Genomic DNA, 25059 nt, shown 5'->3' on the forward strand with positions numbered 1-25059 from the left:
ACATATTTTCAGCACCAATTCACACTGCAATATAGCAAAAGACATATAGAAAAAGCATCAGCAGCTCTTTGAACTGTGTCTGTTTGTGATTCTTGAAAAGGGCAAGAGTAGAATGCAGCTTCCTTGTCATTCGCTCGCTCATTTTGCTCTCTGTCAAGCCATGTTCAGGGACACTGGCTGCATGCAGATCCAACGAGGTGTGTTAAAATTCTCACTCATATAAGACAGAGGAACTGATTTCTATGCCAGACATGGACACAGTGGATTTAACTGGATATTGATTTCTGCAACAGTGCAGCTGTGCAAGCGATTTATGCATATATAGTTAACACTGAACATTAAAGAGTGACTGAGGCTTTGTAATGATATTTCAAGATCACTTGCTTGTGTAAAAACTGATCATTCCATTGAACAAACCACATAATTAAAAATCAAAAAGATGTTTCCCCCCCCCTAAAGACTATGTCTTGGTGTGACTAACTTGAAACATAAAATACACAAACACTAGAAATCCACCAACAACATTCATCAAAGGTAGTACGTCTTTGGTGCTCGGACCCACGGGAGGCGAGCTGGAAAGATCATCATGGCGGCTTTATGAAGGATTGTGAATGTGTTGCTCTTCTGAAGACAGACAGAATCAGTGCTGTCCAGATTGTACCAGATTGATGGCATGCAAACCAGAGAAATAGTCTGACATGACCCCACCTTCTTCTGTCCCGACATGAATCTGTAGATTGTCTCAATGTAACACAGTCTGAGCAAAGAGAAGTGTGCAGTGACTCATCACTTCAACTTGTGAAGATATTTAGCTGAGCCAAACAAAGGAGTGGCTTGCATGTCCTTGTTAGGCACATTCCTTAAGCATCATCCTGACCTATGATTGAATGTTTACAGCTAAGTAAAAGCAAATGCCACTCTTTGAAGTGAAACTAACCGAGAAAATCAATTGACATTTGTATCTCCCATGCTTCTAAATAACCTCAGAGAATCAAAACATTGTCATTTGTTAGGGGTGTTTCATTTTAATTTTAATGTTAAAGGTTAATTTGATATATTTATAAATGAGGTTATGTGAACTTGTCATTGGTATTAGTTCCCTTACAATGTTGTTAAAAGATTTCAAATCACCATGAGTTTGTTGGAAAAAGAAATATATCTAACAAGCTAATAAGATAGATGCTGCATCAGTCTGCCTCATCAGCTGATTAGGTGGATCAGCTAATTATTAGTCTGCTGGAATAATAAATGAAGATACTTTACATAACAAACAGTTCCATCCACGTACAGATGAAAGTTCAAGTCCATGCATTCCACGTCATGAATGCATCCTACCTACGTTATAAGCTGAGTTCAAGTGTAATTATACCAAATTGTATAGTTTTGTATTCAATGAAAAACAGCTATTTGAAATTAGTCACTGACTGATATACTCACTTTACATAAATCTTTCACACTCACATGCATGTGGCAACTGTGGAAAGAAAGAACTTTATTTTGACAGGAAGTAAACTGCAGCAGAACCCAGCTCAGTGTGAGAGGGCATCTGCTGCAACCAACTGGGGATTTGGGAAGTAAAGCTGGGTAACATGCTAAAAACAGGAGCCAAATTCCTTAACTGACTCTGATCAAAAAACAGATGTTCAAAGTGGCTATTTTATATTTACTTAAAGTATGAAGGTGAAAATGTAATGATGTCCATGACTGCTTTTTGTTGTTTTGCTAACAGCAAAACAGCTGTTAGCAAAACAGCTGTATCTTGTACAATTCATTTATCTTACAACTCCTATACTGCCATCAAAGCACCAAACACTTTTATCTGATACTACATTTTCTTCTTTGTGGAAAATCTTCAACCAAAAATTTCTAAATAACAGTTTTGTTTCTCTAGCTGAATAATCCTTTTTATATTTAATATTCATCAATAAATATTTTACTCTAGTGGTACATACAGCAGCAGGATATTAGAAAGACCTGCAATAAGTGATATTGTTGGTGAATCTTGCAATAAACGAATAACTAAACAGCAGTATGTCTTTCTTCTTCAAATATATTGGAAACATGGACCTTGTATAATGAGTAGCTTCTGGAAAAAAATTTAATAAGTTATTTCCATCCTGAATAACAAGGATTTTGTAAAAAAGTTGCATCTCACTGTGTTAGCCGTGATGTCAAAGAAACAATTTAGTTGAAGTTTTCCAAGGACATTTTCTGCTGCATTAAGCAACATGCATCACCAAACATTTTCCTGTCTTAGAGACTCTGTGGACATTGTAATTATTTAAATATCTAGTATTTATTGCATTCTAAGTAATTATTTGCAATAATAACATTACAAACAGTGATACTGGAATATTGATAAATATGAAATATATTGTATTGCACAACCACAGCAGTGCGAATACTTCAAGACTAAAACAGTGTGGTTAGGATTCACTGTGTGTGGAGTAGGTAGGGGGCTGATAGGGGTTCTACTAATCTAATTGTCCACTTTTGTGAAACTAGTCAACATTTCACACTCTAAGTCCACATCATTTACACACTGGTGAATGTAGTGGCAAAGCAAACAGTCAGAGTCTGTGCAGTAGCTCAAAAAGTGTATCAATCAATGTCTCTGATCAGATCCAGTGGTGAGAGTAGCTTAGTCCCCTTATTCTATGGCTAATACAGACAAGACAGGTTGTCACAATGCCAAGACTGAAAGGTTGCCTTACATTAAAGAAATGACACCAGCAAATCAGCCAAAAATGAATCACAGAAAACGCATTAATTTGCGGTTAAGTTCAAGTACATTTTATTGCTCTACAGAACATTTTCCCTGACACAAATCACTTTGACACCATCTCCTTGTTTTAAAGTGACAACTAACCTTTTCCTGCTGTCACATTACCCTCTTTTGCAGAGATTAAACTCCTCACTAACTGTTGGTCATCATTTTTAGCCTATAAGCTGTAATATTGTAAATCTGAACATTTTCTTCATAAAGAGATGTTTTCTGTCATGTATTTGTGCTTTTTCTGTTGGAGTGAGAACAACATTAATTAGCCTAGCTGTCAGATAATATATGGTTTTCCCTTATTTAAGTCGTACCTTAAATAAAAGTTTAATAAACTTAAAAACTTACTCAGTTTTCCATGAATAAACTACATTTTAATGCAGCCTGAGACCAGCCTCCTCGCCTCTGAGTATATGGCAAATGTGCTGCATTCCCTTTTAAGATAGAAGGTAAATTAGACACTAATCAACAGCACAGCTTTAACATGCTGCTGATGAAGGCAACATTCTATGGGGAATGACTGTTTAATTTTAGCAAATGCTACAGTTCTTTAAATATCACATACAATTAGTATTCACCATACACAAGTCTTGAAAAAGAAGCAAAAAAAAAATGGCAGGCAGGGGGGAGGGAAAGGGAAAAGAACTCAGAGCTGCGCAGCATCGCTTTGGTGCTTGACGTTTGCTGAATCAATGAGATAAACAGAAGAGCCCTGAATGTCAGAGTTTGCATCTACAAGATTGAAGACTTAAATTTGGTCCCTCGCTACTGCTCCGAGGGAATTTTCTATTGAAAAAGGTCAGACTCAATCTCCCTCATACCAAATAACTAAATGTGTGGGTCCCTCCAAGGCACTAGCTTCTACTGAGAACTGTAGATGGATGATGTGGTAACAGAGCACTTTCCTGTCTAGATTTGACAATTAGACTCTTTAAACTGTTAAATCTAGAATGATACATATCACTTAATTTTCTAAGAGCCCTGTGGCAGTAATATGCCAGGAGAAAAGTCAGTAAAAGTCAACAAGATATTTTTTGCCCAATCAATCCTCTAATTCAATCACACCTAACTACAGAAGATTAGCTAAGGTCTTGGCTTCGATGCCTGTTTATTCATACAGATTAATGCCAAGGTTCTTGTGATGGTCTGACTGTATGACTACAGTACTTCATAAGGAAACCTGGCTGCCTTATGGATGGCTCTCCGTCTTGGATTAGACTTACAACATAGGACCAGGTGGCTATGCAGTGGGGACTCTTGGCAGGAGGAAGTTTGGCGAGACTGAATGGGAGGAGAATGTTATCCTGCTGGCTGAAGGAGCATTTCTCACCCACTGCTACAAGCCAAGCTCATTTGTGCCAGAACAAGCCTGTAGCATGTGGGACTATCACCAAGTGCTGGAGGAAGAAGCTGAACAAAACTTACAGGAGGGAACTTGATGTTTCAATTTGATTTTAAAATTATTTTACTTCAACTTCATTTATAAATAATAGATCAATACAATTAAAATATATAATTAACTAACAGATTAAAAAAAGAATCATCCTTACAAATAACTGTTCAAAACATCAGTAGTGATGCCTTTGCAATACTTTCAAAGTAATGCAATGTTTTAATGAAGATGAAGCTCCTAAGAATGTCTAATGGATTACCACATGACCTTCTGTTTCCCTGGGGTGTATGAAACACTACAGAAACATTTCTTTGAGCCACAAAGCCAGATGAGACTCAATTTATCTTGCTACCAAACAAATTCAGCAAGACAATAAGGGAGATAAAAAATAAATCTCCAAGCATTAAAGAGCTTCAAACAGTGGCAGTTGGGTGTCTCCGAGTCTCCATAACAACCATCACATGCTATAGACATAGTTAATCTCTTCCTTGATAAAAATGTCTTTAAAATCCCCATTTTGAGTCATTACCACAACTTTTGTTTCCAAATTAGACATGAGAAGTTCAATGTATCAGGTAATCTGATCACAATTTATTTTTCCTTGTCGCAATCATCTTATAATTACCATCCTTTTAACAATAAAAATGGAAAAGAGGACAATCAAACAGCTCTAATGAAACTACAATTACAACATCTACGGTCAGATGCTAAAAAGAAAGGTTCACAGATAGCTTGGTGAATGAACAAACACACACACAGAAACTGAAAACAAACTCATGGTGAAATATTGCTTGCCAACAGCTCCCAATCAGTGGTGCCAACTGAGGACAATTATCAGACCCATAATGAGTTCATTAGGATAATGAAACAGCTAAAGCTGATTTTCTGTTCTACATTTTAAACCTCTTGTATTAGCGTCTCCACTAGCAATTTAGATTAGCAAGCCAAGCACAGACATAAGAAAGGGTCTGAATGGATAAAAATGTATTTGTGCGAACCCATTCAGAGTCATAAAACAACTATAAACAGTGCTTCTGCAAAATCAGGAAAGCAAAACACGTGACTGACCTAAGCAAAGACTAAAGAGTTACACATTTGTTGTAATGCAAAATGTTCCAAATCAAGAGAAAGTTGTCTTGTTGAAACACAGTTCAGTATTCTGATATGATTTTATGCATTAGTCAGTTAAGGTATTATGTCATCGCACCTCACAGTCTGAGTAACAAATCACCCCAAAAAACATATTGCACATGCTTGAGTCATGTCCAGGGTGCCTTGGCAGTGATCAGTAAGTCAGTAGAAGATAAATTTGCTTAACTATAGAGGTCTCAGTCAGATCAAGCATGGTCTACAAAATACTCTGTGAGACTTCAGTCTATCAGAACATTTCAAATGGTAAAAATATAATGTTTAAAGTACAGAAATAAATGTAACTCTTTCTCACTTTTGGAATTTAGGTGCAATGGAAGTAACATGATGATTTTGTGATTTTGTAAGAGAAAAAAAATTAAAGTCAAGACTGAAAATATTCAGCTACTGTGTGCAAAATGATGAATCTAGCTCACAAGAAAAAGACTACGCACAAAGCTAGGTTCACAAGAAAAAGAAGAAACAAATTTTAGCAAACAAATTTTAGAAAACTTACAGTACTCTTTTTATATATATATATACACCTCACAATAATAGTGTTATACCAGACAAAGTCACAAATGCAACTCCATAGCTCTTCAGGAGCTGTGACTTGAAATACCAAAGTGCTTTAATTTCATCAGTTAAGGCTCCCACATACTCAGGCATACTTCACTCCCCCAACATCATTATGTCCTTCACCAGCTTATTGTATTCCTCTTCTCCATGTAGGAAATCTGTACTCTCAACTATGAAATCTCAACTGTCAGTGAGATGTGCATGGAGACAGCACGGATAACATGATACGCACAATACACCCGAGTATGTGGGAGCCTTTAGAAATGTTTATATCCTGTTCCTTTAAGTCATGAAGGAATATGTCTGAAATGTGAGCACCACCAAATGTAATTTAAACGTAACTAAATGCTTTTAAAGCATTTGCATCAACCACAGAAAACTCTTTGAAATACAACATTCATTAAGTCAGAAAAACGCTCTGCCTAAGAAACAGCTACTTCAACCTTATCATATAAGTAACACTAATTATCCAATGGATTTCAAATTGACAGCACATTCACGCAAGCTATACAATACCACATGAGGTCAATTACCAAATTACCATCATTACTGCAAATTACTGTTGGTAGTTTTGATAAACATTAGAACTGGTGTGATACTAGCTGACTATACAAATACCCATAAGGCTAGTTTGTCATTTTAACCTGAGTATTACTGAATTACAACTTAATTTGATGCTTTGAATTCAGGTAGGATCAAATTTGACTTAATTTGATAGTGTGTAACATTGACTGAATGTATCAGGAAATTATGGTCTTGCAGGACTAAGGTGGATGCAGTTAAACCAAATTATTTGCATGCTACTTAAACACATTACTTGCTCTGGAATTGTTAAGACTTGATTGACACATATGGCCTGGGGTATCCTTTTGTTCAAGGATTGTAAGAGTGCTATTCCTCATGAACATCTCTCCCCAATAGGTGTAATGTAGTCAATGTCCTTCTGACAGCTAATTTTGTTTAAATATTAGCACAGTACACTATAGTTTTATTTCCATCATGGGAACTGTAAAGAAATTACTTTTCAGAGGTATTGGACTGCCATTAATAAATATGTATTTTGACAGAAGTCACAGGTCAAAGTAATGTTTGTTACTTTTTGTTTCCTTTTAAATGTTGTAACTGTCATGAGAACACCAATGGCTTCATAGACCCATTGCCTGACATACGGTTCTTAATGAAAATGTAAAGAAAATGTTATATCACCGTAAATTATTTTGTGTTTTCTTGCAAGTATTTTCAGACATAATCTGACAAATATGTCAGCCATGATGCTTTTTATGTTTTGCTGGATTACATATATTTTAATAATTTTGTTGACAAGGTTTAGAATAAAAAACAGTCAAAATAACTATCTTTAGATATCGAAACACCTTCAGGCGTGTCTTAAGTTCAGAGACACGCAGGTTACTGGTGTTTACTGTAAATGCTAATTGCAACATGACTAAGCTGTTGATAGTGCCCGGGGTCAAGACAATAATAACAGAAATTCCTAATTGGAAAACAAAGCCAGTGATAAAACCCAATGAATCCGTGAACTCACATTTTCTTTAGTCTTCACAAAGAGGCACACACATGCATTTCCTTGTTAGTTGGATAAACAAAGGTGTTGCACTATAACTGTAATAAAAACTTGTCAAAACACACATACACACACACACACACACAGAAGCATTTGTTTGTTGCACTACCTATAAATTCATGACGGTGGTCATTATTTCTCCTCAGCTTGAGGCAAGCGAATGATGTTGACACTTATGTCATTAGCCTCTGTGAAATCAGTCCGCTTCTCAGTGAGGAATTTGAGACAGCACTCCGGAGCAGGTCAGATAATAAAGCATGGACAAGGCTATCTTCTTTAATTTATATGCAGGCAGAGAGTGATCTGCCCCGGGTGTGTTTGGCCTGACTAAGCAGAGTGAGCGAGACATTGACTTGTCTGAAGAGAGTCTTCCCACGATCCACTGAAGAGAAACACATTTCCTACGGCATTGCTTCCACTGTATCGAGACCCTAATGAGTCTATACAACAAAGGCTCGGTATGAGCCTCACCAGATCTCACCGTTTTCAAATGACATGAGTGTGTAAACAACTAAAAGGGGTTGAAAGAACCTTGACATCTGCAGCAACATCAGAAAAGTACATCTGGGGAACATATAGCCTTAAACCAGTCATCAAGAGAGCTAGTACATCCACCAAAGCAGCCGTTTCTTAATAGCAATTACTGTTTTAAGTGTTCAGAGTAAATTGTCTTCAAAAAGGAATGTTCCCCTGTGGCTATCATACAGAGAATACTGATAGATTTTATGATCAGATATGAGAGTCTGAGAGTAACATGGAGGTGGAAGAAAGAACTAAGAAAGGCAGAAAGAGAGATTTCCTTAGCTTTCCTAGGTTCATAAACCATGAGACTGCTGCTTTCATTAAATGCAAACTAAGTGTTGGAAGTGCAGCGCCACATTATTTTTGCAATTACTGTATTCAGATGCACATAATAATCACTGAAGTAATTGCTCTTTTATGTCAGGATTTTTTTAAACCAAAGCTTTTTAAAGCAGGGGCATGTACAGACAAAAGAGCTGAACAGGGTCAATTGGATCCAACGCCAAAACAAATACCTACAGACATTTAAGACAATAGCAATATGGAAGTTTGTAAAATGCAAGTTTCTACACAAATGTAGAAACTTGCAAATGTAGAAATTTGCCAAAATTATTCAAAGAGAACATTGGCGACTCACCTAGGAGGGTAGAAAAGAACAAAGTACAATATCTAGGCACTTATGCCATACCAGCCTCAACATAGGTCGCCGTTCATGATTCAGCAATAACAAAGGACAAGAATGACATCCATTTAGAAATCTGCATGAAACTCAGGAGTTTACCAAGATTATAAAGTCAGACATATGCTCAAACAAAATGTTAAGTCCTTAATTAACTGCAAGACTAAAGCAAGGATTTTGGGAGATATGCATTTTCTTAAACTTACCAAAGTTTAAGTGGAAAATCTGGGCTCAAAATGAAAACGAGAAGAAATGTGCAAAATACTTTTTTCATAGTGCTATTCATAGATTGAGCAATTTTGCAATCAAAATATTCTCAGTTGTGGGTTGCACTTTCCTGGGCAAAGTTTGAATCAGCTGCAGTGCAACTATGTTAATCCAGAAATGCAGAGGCATAGACGGGGGACAGGTAAGGATGAACTGTTCTCTAGAGCATAGACACTTTGAGATAAGCACAGTTGCAGAAAATGCTAACTAGATGAGTCACCACTCCTCCTCACATGTATCAACAACACATTTCAGGTAAGGTCATTACAATTACAGATAACAATGTATTGTGAGAATTCAGCACTGTGCCAACCATCTGATTTGTCTCACCATCTTTTGAACATCTGCAGCTCTGACGGTGTCTTCCGGTCGAGTTCACTTGTTTGTAGCTTTGCCCCTAATTTAATGCATAAAGCCATTGTTGAAATGTAGCATTGTGTTGGTGCAGACATTGGACATTTCAGGTGGTGCTCACTTAATGGCACAAGTGCAGGCTGAGAAAGCATTCGCAACAATGTTGAAGCTTTTCTGGGTTCCAGCAGTGTACTGGAAGATCGTGATGTCGACTTTTGCCTTCACTCCATTAAAATCTACAGGTGGCATGATGGCTTAAAATTGAACCCACAAGAGCCTTTGTAATTTTGAAAATAAACCATTATTAAGTCACTTCAAGTGACATTTGTATATCTATGATAACAGTCAATTTAGCACACCTGCAGGGTGTGATCCTGAACATACACTTGGCATTTCAGACTCCATGCTGAAAGAGGGGAAAGAGCCCCTTAAAAAAACAAAATGAGCCAAAACACTTGCAGGTTTATTTTTTTCTGATCGTGATTCAATAAAAACATGATTTAATTCCAAAGGTCCACAATTTTGACTATAGCAAAAATGCATAAATATTTCTAAAAATGGAATTTAATGTAACAATAACCAGTATGTGATTACATACATACATCATTTTACTCATCATGTGCATCTGGTATTGATTTTGGGCTTTAAAGATATATTTTACCCAGTATTTACTTAGAGTACAATGAATATACAGTAAATAACTTCAATGGTTTGGTGACAAAGAATCGTTTGCACAAGCTTATATTAACTGTGAATTCAGTTAATTATTAGTTCACTGAGCAGGCTTGGCAGAACTAAGTTCGGAAAACTAAAATGCATAAAGCCAAGTGTTTGTTTACCCCATGTTAGAAAAAAATAGCTGTACAAAGGACGATGTTGCACCTATAAAGCTAATTAAATAACTTTGGCAATTGTTCTAAATATGGAGTAATACAATTTGTGACAAGATGAGCATGCTTCATAGATGAATACCATGGCAACAGACAGGCCCAGGTAGAAAAAGGCTTCTTGCGCATAAACCAATACTTGGAGGAGAATGTCATTTTAAAGCTGATAAAGTCACAGAATGAGCTACACAAGGTTAAAATGCAAAGATAAATAATCTGTGTGCAAAACATTCAGCAAAAATGACAAAACCCAATTCAGAAGGTTCTGTTGGATCTACCAAAGTATTTAAAGTATCAGTAGCTGCATTTCCATTACAAATGTGTGCAAATCTTTTTCTATGTTCTGCTAATGTAAAAAAAAAAAAAAACAAAAAAAAAAAAACACAATTTTGCAATTGTGGTGTTTCCAATAAATAAATAAAACAATAAACAGAAAATACAATCACAAGTAAATAACCCTGTTCATGCAATTAGCCATCAAAAATAACCATGGTAACAATGGATTTGAATAGTTGCATGAGATTACATTCATAATTTGCAAAAATTGTAGCTGGTGATTAAACCAAAGACCTATGGATTCAAGACGTTTGAATGACACGCAATGTTTTATGTCATCATTTAATTCAATCACCATGATATCGTAAGAGTATCATTTTAAAACTATTTTTCAAAGATCTTATTCCACACAACATTTTATTCTGCTTTTATCTGTTCTGTAGCACTTATTTAGTCAGTTGGTCTTTTCTAATAACTAGTTTGTAATCAAATGTGACACTTTTAGCAAAAGTAGTTGTCAAACAGCATTGTCTTCATAACAGTAATTAATTATATTCTGCTAGGAAAAACCTTCTTTCAGCCAGCTGCCTGGCAGCTTATAGCAACAGGTGAGGGATGTTGAGTGCTATGATCTACTATAATCCAGAAAACTCTGGAAAAAAAAACTCTAGCCTCTCCAGCATTTTCTCTGACAAGATACTAAAAAGATGTAAAAATCGTAGCGGTTTCGAAAATTTTGAAAGCCAATATATCTTTCTATATTGGCTTTTTAAGAAGTGCATGTCTAGAAATTAATTTTATATTTTTATATCCACAAAGACTAAAACTATTCTAACCAAACAACTTAGCTGAATTAGTCACACCTTGTTTTACTGTAACTATAGAAACTGAAAGGGCAGCATCACCTGTAGCAACGTCCATTGAGATAGATTACGCAAACCATATTAAAATTAGTCTTTTGTTCTGCAAACATAAAAATGTTATTTATGCACCCTTTTCTTTGTTGTCGTCAAAGTCTTGTATTAAAGCATTAAATGCTATGAAAGAAGATGTAGCATTGCTTAATAAATTAGACTATATCTAAAGTTCTAACATGCGCTTAAAATTAAACCAGTACAAAACCTAAGACTCGCATATCAGCACAGATGGATGGAAAGAAGGCTAAGGCATGATGGAGTAGTTAGTTACTCCCACAGCAGAGGTGAGACCTTCTGTCTGGCTGCTGACAGCAAGCCTTCACATTATCTAACAGCTTTGTATCTGTAAATGCACCATGTTCTCCAAACACTGCCTGCAACCCAATGTATTGAAATAAACTCTCTGCAGAGCCTATTTGTGATGGTGTATCTATTTCTGTCTGTGGCAGTCTATGATTGGATTTCTGCAAACACTGCGGTGTTTAAAGGCTACTGACCCACCAAGTCTTATTCAACATTTCAGCTTAAGGAATGAAAAAATGAATTGTGGTACAACATGTAACACATGCACTGCAGAAATAAGAAGATTTTGCACAGTGGTGCCACCCAGTTAAACCTTTGTAAAATAGGATATATTGGGATTTAGGATTAACCACAAATCAGTGCTTTGAAACATAATAGTGTAGGTCATGGTTGTTACAAATAAAACAATATTATTCCCATATTTAAGAGACAAAGCTTAAAATGTTCCAAAAAAATGGATTTAATGGAAGGAAAGGGGAGCTTCGAGGCACACACCAATCTCTCTCTCTGTGATTAATTTAATTAGGAGCAATAAGGTACTCTAGGCTACTCTATTTCAATGCTGAAGAACAGCAGAAAAAACTTTTCTAAAACAATTTATTTAGAGGAATGCATTTTTAGCACTTAATGTGCTTGTGCTTACTGGATCTGAGAGAGTGGCAACATTTATCTTTGAGAATCTGAGATACTTTCTTAGAGTTCAATACATAGAAACATGTTGACAAGATGGATCTCATACACTATAATCCACTCTAAAAGAAGATAAACTACATCATGAATGTAAATGAGTAACAAACCAAAGCACTATTCATAGTAGTGCATCACAGGTCAAAATCAAGGTAATGACAGATGTAACGATTTCTCCAACAACGTGTCTGTGTGATTAGTGGTCTGATGAACTAAAATGTTAGGAGCTAAAGGTGCAGCCCGGTTTTAACCTCTGGGTAAAATTTGATAAGAATTAATGAACAGTCTGAACATGTAGGAGGCAGAATCAATTTACGCAGAGGCATATTCATTTGTCCTGCCTCATTCTGTTGGTTACACATTAATGGGAAACGCAGTGATGCAAACACAAGGTGCACACTGCTCACTGTGTCCACGCAACAACAAACATAGAAGTTCTTGTTTTGAAGCAAAAACATAATCGCATAATCCCCTATCAACCTTTTGTTAAGACATACAAATGCATTATGGGAAACTATTCTTTGATTTCAGTATGAATGACCTTTACTGAAAAACAACATTATGTTATTTTATTTAGGGATATTGGTTCGTGTTGGTTCCCACAAACCAAGAAATCAAAACATCCATAGGCTCATTCCCACTAAATGAGTCCTGCTCTTTACTACTCTACACATACAGAATAACAATATGTAACTTGAATTGTTCAGTGTCTCATAGTGTGATCATCACTAGTATAGGACTTGGGGAAAAAAATAGTTGTCTCTCCTAAAATCAATAGCAAATTAAATGTTCAGTAAAGTGCCAAGTATCCATATATTTAAACTTTTTGACATGGTGTCACATTAGAGCCTCAAAATATATTTAATTAGGATTGTATGTGGTAGACCAGCACAAAGTAGCACATAATTGTGATTTGCATGAAAAAAATTGATGGTTTAAATATTCTTTCAAATTAAAATTTAAAAAGTCTCATAATTAGTTTATAATTTCATAAGTCAATCATCTTTTGATGCAGACACCTGCATCTTCATGAGTTGTCAACAGCTTTGTTCATCTGGAGAAATTAATTTTTTCACTGATGAACATCAATTCTAAATTCGAACCATTGATTTTTAAATTGACTCAAGTCTTTACTTTGACTGGGATACACATGGTGCGACTTGGATCTACACCATTCCAATGTAAATCTCACTGGATGTTTTGGGTGGTTGTCCTGCTAAATAGTGAACAAATTTTCCACCAGTCTTGTTCTTTATTTAGCTTGTTTTTCCCCCCATCAATTTGGAGCCCTTCCCATTGCATGATGTTACCACAGTGATATTGCACAAAAAGGGTACAGTGTTTTCAGGGTGATTTGTTGTGTTCAGTTTTTTTTTCCTCAAACAAATTTTCATGCAACTGAAAAGGTTTAATTTTGGTCTCATTTAACCAGAGGATTTTCTTCCACATGTTTACTGTCTCTTCTAGATGGTGTTTATAGAACTATAAAATTACATATTGATACCATCGAACAAGGCCAGATTTGAGTGGATAACGCTGACTCTTCCACGACCATAGGTCTCGACTGCTTCTCTGATTAAGACCATCTTTACCAGTCCTATTAATCTAGCTGAATGGCCTTGTCTTTTCAGATTTGTAATCATGACATACTTTTAATTTGTTGGATACTGGTTTGGAAAGTGTTCTGTAAGAGATGCTGTGGATCACAGTGTAGGGAGCCAAATAGCCTACACGAGAATGCAATACTCAGCTATGGCTACAATCCAGTAGCTTGCTATCATCAGTATGTGAATGTGAAAAGAAATGACAGATTTCATGTAAAACATCTTTGAGTGTCCTAATAAAGCACTGAATAAGTCCGATGCCAGTTGATTTTGTTTCATTTTCAGATTTTTATTTATGAAGACATTTAGAATGTTGAAATTGTTCAAAGAATAGAAATATGTGGCACTGTACACTCTTCATTCAACTGATGTAAGCCAGAACTTTTACTAATCTGGGTTTGTTGTTCAATATATTTTTTTTTGTCAAGCAGAAGTAAAAATTAGGCAAAACATACTCAACAATCGCAACATCTGGATTTCAGTTGCACATTGCAACTGAAATCTTCTGATTGCTGTTTCTCCCAAGATGACACAAATACAATTATGAGCAGATAGATAGATAGATAGATAGATAGATAGATAGATAGATAGATAGATAGATAGATAGATAGATAGATAGATAGATAGATAGATAGATAGATAGATAGATAGATAGATGCATTTTCCAATATAAATATTGTAAAAAGTATGTCGATTTACAATATGCTCAATGACAAAACATTTACAAATCAAAACTGTCCACAACATACAGCTACGGAAACTGATACTTAATTGCAGGCAAAGCATTCACGAATATTAGAATAGTGCAAAACCATTTCTAATGACAATGTACAGTTGACTACATCTTCATTTGACCTCTGACTAGCACAGCACCCTCAACAATAGAAAAAGGAGGGAACTTATGTAAAACCGATCAAGTGTTTAGGTTCGTTTATCTCTGCAGTGCTCAAAAAGAGTTACATTAGAAGAAAAAAGTCAACTCTTAAGTTAAAAAAAATGTTTCTTTTATTGCCGTATTCAAACGTTTTTAAGAATTTGATTTATGTAATTTATCAATTATCATTCTTTATATTGGCAAATCATTGGGGAAGAATATTCTAAATTTTTACCAACACTCAATGTATACTATTACACATATTTGTATAATAGTATCATGACTGTCATGTGTCGTCTTCTGCATTAATTTCATGTTTTTATAATTGCTTATAGTATCTCTGCTAAAACCCCAAATATGTTTGACCAACTTTGAAACAAAGTGTTTGTATCTCAACCTAACACACACACACACACACACACAGGTGAAGTCAATAACTGGCAACAGTCGAGAAATCATTATTGATTCGGATAATAACACACATGTTCTGAGACTCCAAGGAGAAACTCATTACATTTACCAGATTTGTTTTAAGAAGGTTTAGTTTTCTTAGCATAGGTACTAAAATATGCCAAATGAATTGGAATTCTTTCGTTTTATTTATTTTTTTACAGGAGATCTAAAGTAGAAGAAACTTTTGTTATTGATCTTGCTCTGCAGGAAGGCAGTCCGCTGGGTATGCTGTTTAACTGTTTGAAAATGTAAGAGGGAAATTAAACTCTTATATTCTCTCCTGCAGCAGCATATAGAAACCCTTTCCTCATGTGCAGAAACCACAGGTGCATTTACCTAAATTGTTCCGATGTGCACATTTGATAACTAAGTGGATATTGTTTTTATACCCTCATGCTGAACAAAGTAAAATGCTCAACATCAAAGCTTATCATCAAAGGTGTTCAACAATTATGGCAAAGCTGATTTTTAAAGAAATCCTTTCTTCTTAACTCAGCTCCTATAGGAGTGATGGAGTACTTTCCCAGCATGGTTCAACCTAGGGTCACAGGCATATATAGATTGCTGTAATTCAGTTCTGCTCAGTGATGTAATGATGTCTTGGTGGGTTGTTACATTGACTGATTCATTTTTGTTGGCATCCATGTGCAAAAAAACAACCAACCATTGGTCCTTTACACCTTTCAGCGAGAGTCTGTGACTTTTAATGGAGAGGACAGAAGCACTCCCCAGGGCAGAATGAAGAATGGGACATGCACTGCCTTGAAGGATAAACACCGGAAATGAAAGCATCTAATTACCAGTCTAGCTCTTATACTAGTAGAAACAAATAAAATGCATATATAATTATTTTTAGCTAAACAGCAGATATTGTGTGCTTCATATGTGCACAATAACATTGCTGTATCTCTACTTTTTTGTACCGAACTTCAAATTTGTGAGCTAAACAATTCTCATAAGATGATCCCTAATGTAGTGATGGGTTTTTTCTGTCATCAGAGATGGTATTTATTCAAAGGTGTTATACATTTATTTTTTAGATCTGTTTTGATGCTAAAATGCAGCCACTAAATGAAAAATACATTTGCTTTTAGTGACAGAGCTTTTCTCGCCTGAACACTGAGATGTTATTCATCTCTATCTCCATTCTTTATGTCACGCTGACATTAAGCAAAAAGCTTAAATGTAAAAATGTCAAAAAAAAAAAAAAAAAGTTTCAAAGGGGGATAATTGATTAATCAACTACATTTATGAAACTGGTTGGACCACAGCTCAATGTGGCTCGTCGTTCTGCTTCAGTTCCAAATAAGCTACCGATGTACACTGTTGCTTGCTAATTCAAGAAACTTAGACATCACTACAGCCAACCTTCTTATAAATTAATGTTGGACAAAATGTACATATTTCCTGCCAACATATTTCTACAGTGACTATATTTTGCAGTCTATGTTTGATCATTGACTTGTGATTGATGTTTGGAGTACTTGCCAATTAAATCAGTACATGCTGACTCAAATAATTCCTTGTTAGTATTTAAAGTAAATTTGTCATGGCAACTTATGAAAATCAATACAACTTATAAATCCAGAATAAACTCTAGACGAAATCATTTATCATCATATTAAACATTTCTTTGGTATACAACTGATCTGTTATTACCAAATCTGTTGATATTTTCTTTTTTCTTTTTTCGCTCTGTCTGTGGCTTTGATTTTAGGGTGATTCGGTTTTTGCTCCATCGGTGTTTCACCAGCTCTTCACAAACACATGAAACATTACTCAGTTGAGTGTGTCATTTCTTTCTTTCCTCTTCTCTGCCTTCACCATGTTCACATACTGCATCCGTCTCTGCTGCTGAGCAGCCAGTGGCACTGTGCATATTTAGGATATTCTTCTGAAATTTGTTGCGCTAATGATGTAGATTTTAAGAATACTTGTTCCAGACAGCTGAACGGCAAAGTTAGATATGTTCCAAGAATCAGCCTTCAAATATGCTTAACACATCAGCAGGATGATGCATCAGTGACTGGAGCTGAAGGTTTTGCATGTGGAACGTCTGCTTCTTGTTGTGGTAACTTCTTTGCTTTGTACATGGATTTATGCAGAACAGATGAATTGTTTGCTTTTGTTTATTGTAAGTCAGTGCCTTTGAACTTTCTAGTCTTTATCCATTTGATCATTTATGGTCATGTTTCCCAAAAAAAAAGTTCCCCATGATTGTCTGTCTGGAAGCTTTACCTCTGCTTATCTTCAAGATTATTCACACACATCTGTCTGTGTTATCTTTTATTTTTAAGACATGTCTCATGGGCTGAATAGACTTAAAATTGGTCTTATGACCATGATGGAGGTAAAAAGTGGAAACCTGAACCTGAGAGCACAACAGTGCAAGAATCATGCAGTGTGGATGTGTTGCTATAGGAGGGATTGGTTGGACTGAACAAAATAGATGGAATCATGAGGAAAAAGCATTATTTGGAAATATTAAAGCAACATTTTAAACATTATTTACATCAATGAACCAAATGAACCAAAAATCTTCAAATTAGTTATTAAGTGGCTTAAGGACAGCAAAGTTAATGTAAATACTTTTCATCACAAAGCTTTAATATGAGTTCCATTGCAAATATTTGGGCAGAAAAGGTGTATGAGAATAAGGCAACCTAAAAACCTGACTCAGTTATTCAAGGTCTGTTAGATTTCAATTTCAGCAGACTATTGTGAAAAGCTTGAGGAAGGACACCCAACATGTTTGATTCAAGTTGATTTACGTCATACAGTAAACAGGAAGTTTCTGGATTTGAACAAATAATAAAAAAAAAAGATTCTGTAAAAATATGATCTTGCTCATTATTGTGAAAATTAACAGACACATTTGGAACATTGAAATGTTTCTCTGCAGTTTCAGCTGTCACAGATTCCCATGAATGAACAACCCGATCTACTAACAAAGAAACTATGAAAGTATTTTAGCTGCTTTAGTTGAGTTATCAATGACCATAGTAAAGCTGTTAAACACCATTCGTGACATCAGTGTCTGACAAATACCCTCTCTGGCTCAGTTATTATACATTTTCAGAATTTGTTTTCTCAAATTTTTAACCCTCTTCCTAAAAAACTTTATTCATCTATCTGTAGATCCATAGGTCAGACAGTCTGAGTCTCAGCTGTAACCATGTTTTATCCTCTTGGCACCCTGCTGTCATCAGGGAATAAAGATGAAAGATGACTCTCATCTTAAAGACAGAGCTTCAGCAAAAATGTGATGATGAATACTGATTTTACAATCTCTGCAAGACTGAGCAGAGATGCATCCAAGAAGAACTTGCCAGGGTATATCAAGACTAAAGAGAAAGAGAGCTACCACACTATCAGATTATGATAATCAACCTCCTGATCATAGGCTGCGGTCTATTATCAATCCAGGTGTCATTTACATAATGTTAAATGTGGGTTTTCAAGAGTCCCTGCAACTCAATATATCCCTCTGGATGAAGGTCATTTCTTACAACCATCCATTTTCACTTCAAATTACAGAAACTTTAAATTAAAGCACAGTTAGCTGTGTTTCAATCTTCTTCACAGCTGAAAAATACTTTCTTCTTTCACAGAAAAGCGGAAAAGGAAGGGCTTTAAAAAGAAAAAGTCTAAATCATATCCCAAATGACAAGATTTCTAATAAATGTTTAAAACAATCCATAATATGAAGTACAAATGTGTCCTGCTCTTTCCTTTCCTTAAAAAACCTCTGGATTGTTAGTGCTCCAAAAAGATCTGTTTCTAAAAATTCTAACAACCACATTTGCTCTGGTTAAGCATGAATTTGGAATTAACCAATTTGTAATACTGCAGCCATGGATTTGCCAAAGTATACAAACAAATCTTGTGCAGATATTCTTTGTTCATTTTAACAAAACTTTAATAAAAAAAATAATAATACCAGGGAAATCTCAGTAATGAAGAATATTATCAAAAAGGAAAAGTATTTTAGTAAATCAATATCAAAATGTGAAACTTATTTTATCACATGAAAAGTATTTGATTATGGCTTACAGCTAAGAAGAGTTCAGATTCAGTTTCTCTGAAAATTGAAATATAACTGTGATTACTCCTCAGTAGAACCACCTCATCAATGCCGCACTGCTTGATGAGGTAATTCAGAAGTCCTGACTGGGTATATAATGCATGGGTATCCTTTTCAGCAGGTTGAAATTTCAATATTAAATTATGTAATATTCACATTTTCTGAGTTTGGGGTTTTATGAGCTATGAGCAATAATCATCAAAAGTAACAGAAATTATTTAAATATTTTAATATATGTGTAATATATTTTTAATTTTACTCTCTTTTATATCTTACTTTGTCTAATTTACACTACTGGTATCATTTCTCAAAACACTGTCTCCCCTGGGCAAAGGCAATTAAAACATTTAAACTGATGCAGAGGGGATGCTGTTTGAAATTCGGAACTGATTTACAGGATTTTACCAGTTGTTAGAATCAAAAGAGTCGGAACATTATGAATTACTAACACAGACAAATATTTTCTGACTGCTTCTCAAAATGACATTGCTAATATTCATAGGCCTGGAAACTGAGAAATATCACTACAAAGTTTAAAAACAAGAATCAAGTGCATAGCAATTGTTTTCTCACAAAGCAACAGGCCCGTCAGCATTAATGCCAGAGATGTCACTCTGGCAACTCAGGATAATTTGTCTTGCATCCTGTGTGGATAAACAATCTTTCTTGTGAACCAACTAGGCAAAATGTAATTCCAGATTCACAAAAAATTAAGTGGGTGATAGAGAAATAAGTTATCTTGATTTGTTTTTAAATTGGGAATAACAAACCCAGCTCATATCCACTAAACTGATATTATTTGCCTGACAAAAACCACAAAAGACCGAAAAGTGGCTAATAGCATTTGAAATGCAGAGTGCCAGTCTCCCCTTGGCCTCCCATCCATTATGATGGAAAACATTTCGAAAGCTTTGTTTCCCAGCTGAATCATAACCAGGACTTAATGGAATTCTTCCACAATTTATTCAAGGTCAAAGCTCATCACTCACACAGTCCTTTGCATTGTAAATCCATCCCTCAACAGGTCTGTGAGAAGAATTTGAATAAAAGAAATTATACGTTTATTAGTATACTTCCAGTGAATATTGAGTCTGCTGTTATATAGGACAACATAGGAGAATATGAAAGGATACAATCCTTGAAAAAGTATTTCTTCCCCTAAAACTTTTCAAAATTTGTTACAATCTCTGAACTGTACGTTATTGAGATTTCATACAACAGATTAACACAAACTAACTCACAACTGTGACAAGGAACAACACTACATTTTCCATGTTTTTACAAATAAAGTCTGCATGTTAGCTGCTTTTGCAGGTAACATGAATATTTTACTCTGAATCTACTCTGAAACCTCTAAAAATAATCAGAAACAGCATGCAATATATATATCGATGGCTAAGTTTATCTTATGTGCAGTGCTGCTCAACTGTATGGATGAAACCCATAACCTCCCCTTCCTCCCTAATTAGCTTTAAAACTTGATTGGTCTTGTACTTACCAGCACGTGTAATAAATTTTGATTGCATATGCATCAGAGGTTTTAAAATGCCCTCCCTCCACATGTGACTTTGGAAATCTTGCTACACACATTTATTTTGATTGTGCTTAACCACAATTCCTTGCCTTTTTTCTATGCACCCTGCACTTGGTTCACATGAAGTGGGACAAGACCTATGATTTTAGGCTCAAGTCTGCATCAAAGTTCAAACACAATGATACCTCCCCAAATGAACCGAACTTTCAGACCTAATGGACTAGACCTCTACAGGACAACACGACTGTGAGAATCCACCCTACATGTGCAAAACTGGTAGGGGTATACTCAAAAACAAACAAAAAAACAATCCTTCAGTTGTAAAAATGAATCTAAATTTTGTTGCGAAGGGGCTGAATAAAAATACACACTACACTTTTCAGATTTGTATTTGTCACACACAACATTCCTGTTCCACTTAGCAATTATGCTCAACTTTATGTTGATTCATTACATTAACTCCTTCAACAGAAATTGAAAACTGAATTTGGGAAAAGCAATGTATGCTAAGACAGTTCAGAATGAAAACTTTTGCAAGGCATCATATAACAAATTAAAAGGGACTTAAAAACACCCCAAATAAAGAAATATATATATATATTTTTTTTTTGGGGGGGTGGGGGGGATAATTCTAATGAACAGAACACAATTTTGGAATCTTGTTAAGAACTCTGTTACTCCTAGTGAGCAAGCAGCAAATGCTTGCAGTTAGTTATTTGAGATTATCATCAGACACAGCATCAGATAGTCTTCTAAATGGGTATATAATCTACCCGATTCCTGACAAACACATCTCTGCCCACTGAGCGCATATAACGTTTATGGTTTAGCAATGCACTCCATCCAAAGAATATGCCACAATGATTAGTGAGTACCAACAAGAATGTTCAAGTTTGATTCCAGGCTGAATTTTGCATTTCTGGACTGAGATATCTACTGAAAAACAACAAGAAAGTTGACACACAGGAAGACTTATTTCACCACCATGTTTTCTTCCACCACCAGCTCAGCTGACACTTTCTGTCAAGCAATTATCCTCCCATGAATAATTCCTGTTTGTCTCGACACTCCTGAGTGCTGCTTGGAAACAAACATGTTAATGAAGGCATTTCCGATTTGCAACATTTGTGACACAAATTAAAAAGACATAAAAACCAAAAAGCAGGATTAAATTAATATCTCAGAAGAGACACGCCTTGATCAACTCAGCAGATTGTAGCCAGTCACTTATAAAATGGCTTTCTCAGAAGACTTCTTTCAAGGTTGATTAAAGATGCAACTGAGAAATGCAGTCATATTTTTAAGTGGAATGAACTCATTTGAGAGATAAATAAAGTTAGATGTTGATTTCTCAAGTTTGGACTTCAAAGATAAGACAGACAACCATGATAAAAACAACACAAAACAAGAAAAAACTGAAGTTGCAGCAGATCTGTCATTTGTACGTCTATTATGCAAGTCTACTACTTCACCACAACCCTAAGGTACAACAGTCAATTGAAATCTAATGACTGAATAATATTAGACTAGATTGTTGTTCTCTAGTCTCATCATCATTTTGACAAAGTAGTTAGAATTATTTGAGCTTTGTAACATGGTGTATTATCCTTATGAAAAAAAATTATGTAACTGTGGTCGCAAAAGAATTGACATGGTGAACAATAGTCATGAAGACTGTGGTATTTAAATCATCATAAGTCACAGCTAAAGTAAAATTCAATGATCTCCTTAGAATGAAATATACTATTGGAAAATTATGAATCGTGTCATTTTTAGTTTCCTTAAGAAGTTACACCCATCTAAAAATGTTGCATATCAAGCAGAAAATCTGTAGGCTGATGACAGTACTTACTAGAAACAGAGTCATGTACCAGGAAAACATGGGCAAAGGTCTGTCTCAAAAAAACAGAAACTATCACTAAAAGTAAAATTTATGAAGGTCTATCCTGATCGTCAGCAAAGCACAGCAGTTCTCACATTAACTCACTAAAAGACCTACTACTACTAGTGCTACTTTGACCATAATATTAGACAGGTAATACAATAGCTGTTACCTCACTCTTACAGACTTGTACCAGAGTAATCTTGTACAGCGAATGAAGAGCTCAGCTGGGCAGACAGTGAGGACTAATGCTTTGTTAACGTTCAGCACTATTGCACCTTTTCTTATCATTACTGTAATAAAATATAACCACAGAAATAAGCTGTTACTCCTACGTAGTTACAACTGAAAACCATTTTAAAGCAGTGATGAGTAATGGCTGGTAGATCAGATAGGATTAGGATGACAAATTCCCAGCTCCACAAGTTTATGAGGAAATTAATCAATTTCACCAATGATGCTCAAATTACCTCTCCAAAATGAGTGGGTGTGAGGGATTTACCCCCTCCCTAACAGGTGCTGTTTTTGTGTACTTTATATATAAAGTATATTAGAATATATTCTAATTTATTTGGGTAAATGTATTGTATTTGGGGAATGTAACTTGATTTATTTACTTGTTTTAATCATCTTCTCTTCTCTTTGAGGTCACCTGGTCATGTGCTGCCATGGAAGCGTGCCCATGAGCAGTGCTGACAAGGACCTGGTGTTTTCAATCAGCCTCATTGGGAAAATTCATTGTCTGAGATGGAGGAGAGATGTATTTTTGATTTTGTTTGGATCCAGATTGTTCTTTTTGTTTCAAGTTTTGTTTGAGTTAAATGTAACTGTGTAGACATTTTTTTAGGAATAGTTTAGTACAAATGTTCTTTCTTTCTAGAAATGTGAATGTCTCCACCCCTCTAATTAGTCCTGGTGGAAGCCAATCCCTTAAAAGCCAGGTGGTTCAGATGAGAGGGAGATTCTCCCTCTTCTTGTTTTGACTGACATGATTATGCTGTAAACTGAACTGAAGTGTGTGAAGCGGAAGATAAAAGAAAAAAATATTGAGAGCTCTAAAACGGCTGGTCCTAGTCTGGTTTCTTTTTGATCGCAAACTAACAGTGGGCAAATAGTTTTCTTGAATTGCAATGACAAGATACAAAACATATCAAAAATGTTTCTGTCATCCAGAGAGCCATCTTCACGGATCACTGAGAAAATAAAGGGAGCATTGCCTTGGACACATCTTTACCTCAAGAGTTTTCAGCAATTGTTCATTGCATGGCTAATGGATGCAAACCAACACTTGCAACAAAGCTTTACAAGTCATTCACAAAACTTAACTACAACGTCCTCCATCTTAAAGCAGAAAATTACTGCAGTCAGGCATCTTTTTAAAACAAACTGCACAGTTGAAACTGGAACCCAATCTAAACATCTCCAAAAATAAAATAAAAAAAGTGACAGACTGCCAACTCTGACAATAAATAAAAAGAGTGCAAATTGCAAGCTGGTGACTTACTGTGGTGAAATTTACAGCGAAGCAATCCTCTCCCCGAAAGGTGCACTGCAGAAGCATGTCACCGATGTCATGCCCTGTTCGGTTATAGAAATCTGTCATATTGAAGAGCTTGGGCTTGAAGTTCTGGAAGTTCGCCTTTTCCTTTAGTACAGCCAGAACCTCAGCTTCAGCCAAGTGTGGGTTGGCGATCTGGTGATTATTGTTAAGGAGGGCCAGGAGCTCTCCAACGTGATAAAGGTCATTTTTAGTGATTTTGGAGAAACGAAATTCATTGAGGTTGCAGAAGGTAACAGCAGGAAAGGTGAGGTTTGTGGCTGCCACTTCGTCCAATTTGGTGACGTGAGGATACTCTAGGTAATACGACACCCGATCCATGCAGACCAGCATCAGTAAGCTTAATGAGCCCAAGAAAGAAATAGTCCAAAGAAATCGACGGAATGTCATGTGTCCGTAGGCAAATATGTGACTCATGCCATGTAGGGTGGATATGTTGGCAAATGCTTGCAGGTTCGAGGGCCTGACACTTTCAATGCTTTCCTCTGAGCTTCCTTTCATGGCTGTAAAGTGATGCTCAGTACTCAACGAACTTCAGGTTAGAGACTTTGCTTAGCAACAGGAAAAGCAAAATGTAACCAGCAGTGATGTTTGGCACACTGTCTCTTTTTTTTCTCCAAGAAGGAGAAATATTTTCAGTAAATAGCTACCTTAAAATGGTTGTCAGACTCTGTAACACTTTTCTTTTCATCGAGTCTCGCATGCCATTGGTTTGTCAGC

General features: G+C 35.7%; 1 protein-coding gene across 1 annotated transcript; it reads right to left on the reverse strand.

The window, feature by feature from the left end:
• Nucleotides 1-528: 528 nt before the first annotated feature.
• On the reverse strand, nucleotides 529-24840 carry LOC106930524 (acid-sensing ion channel 1C-like). Its single transcript, XM_015008132.2, has 2 exons — nucleotides 24286-24840; nucleotides 529-624 (listed from the first exon to the last, which is right to left on the reverse strand). The coding sequence occupies exons 1-2, from the start codon at nucleotides 24838-24840 to the stop codon at nucleotides 529-531; spliced, it is 651 nt and encodes a 216-aa protein (XP_014863618.2).
• Nucleotides 24841-25059: the final 219 nt, after the last annotated feature.

This window comes from Poecilia mexicana, unplaced genomic scaffold, assembly GCF_051168715.1.
Source record: "Poecilia mexicana isolate PSO_F unplaced genomic scaffold, ASM5116871v1 scaffold_17, whole genome shotgun sequence".
Lineage (NCBI taxonomy): Eukaryota > Metazoa > Chordata > Actinopteri > Cyprinodontiformes > Poeciliidae > Poecilia > Poecilia mexicana.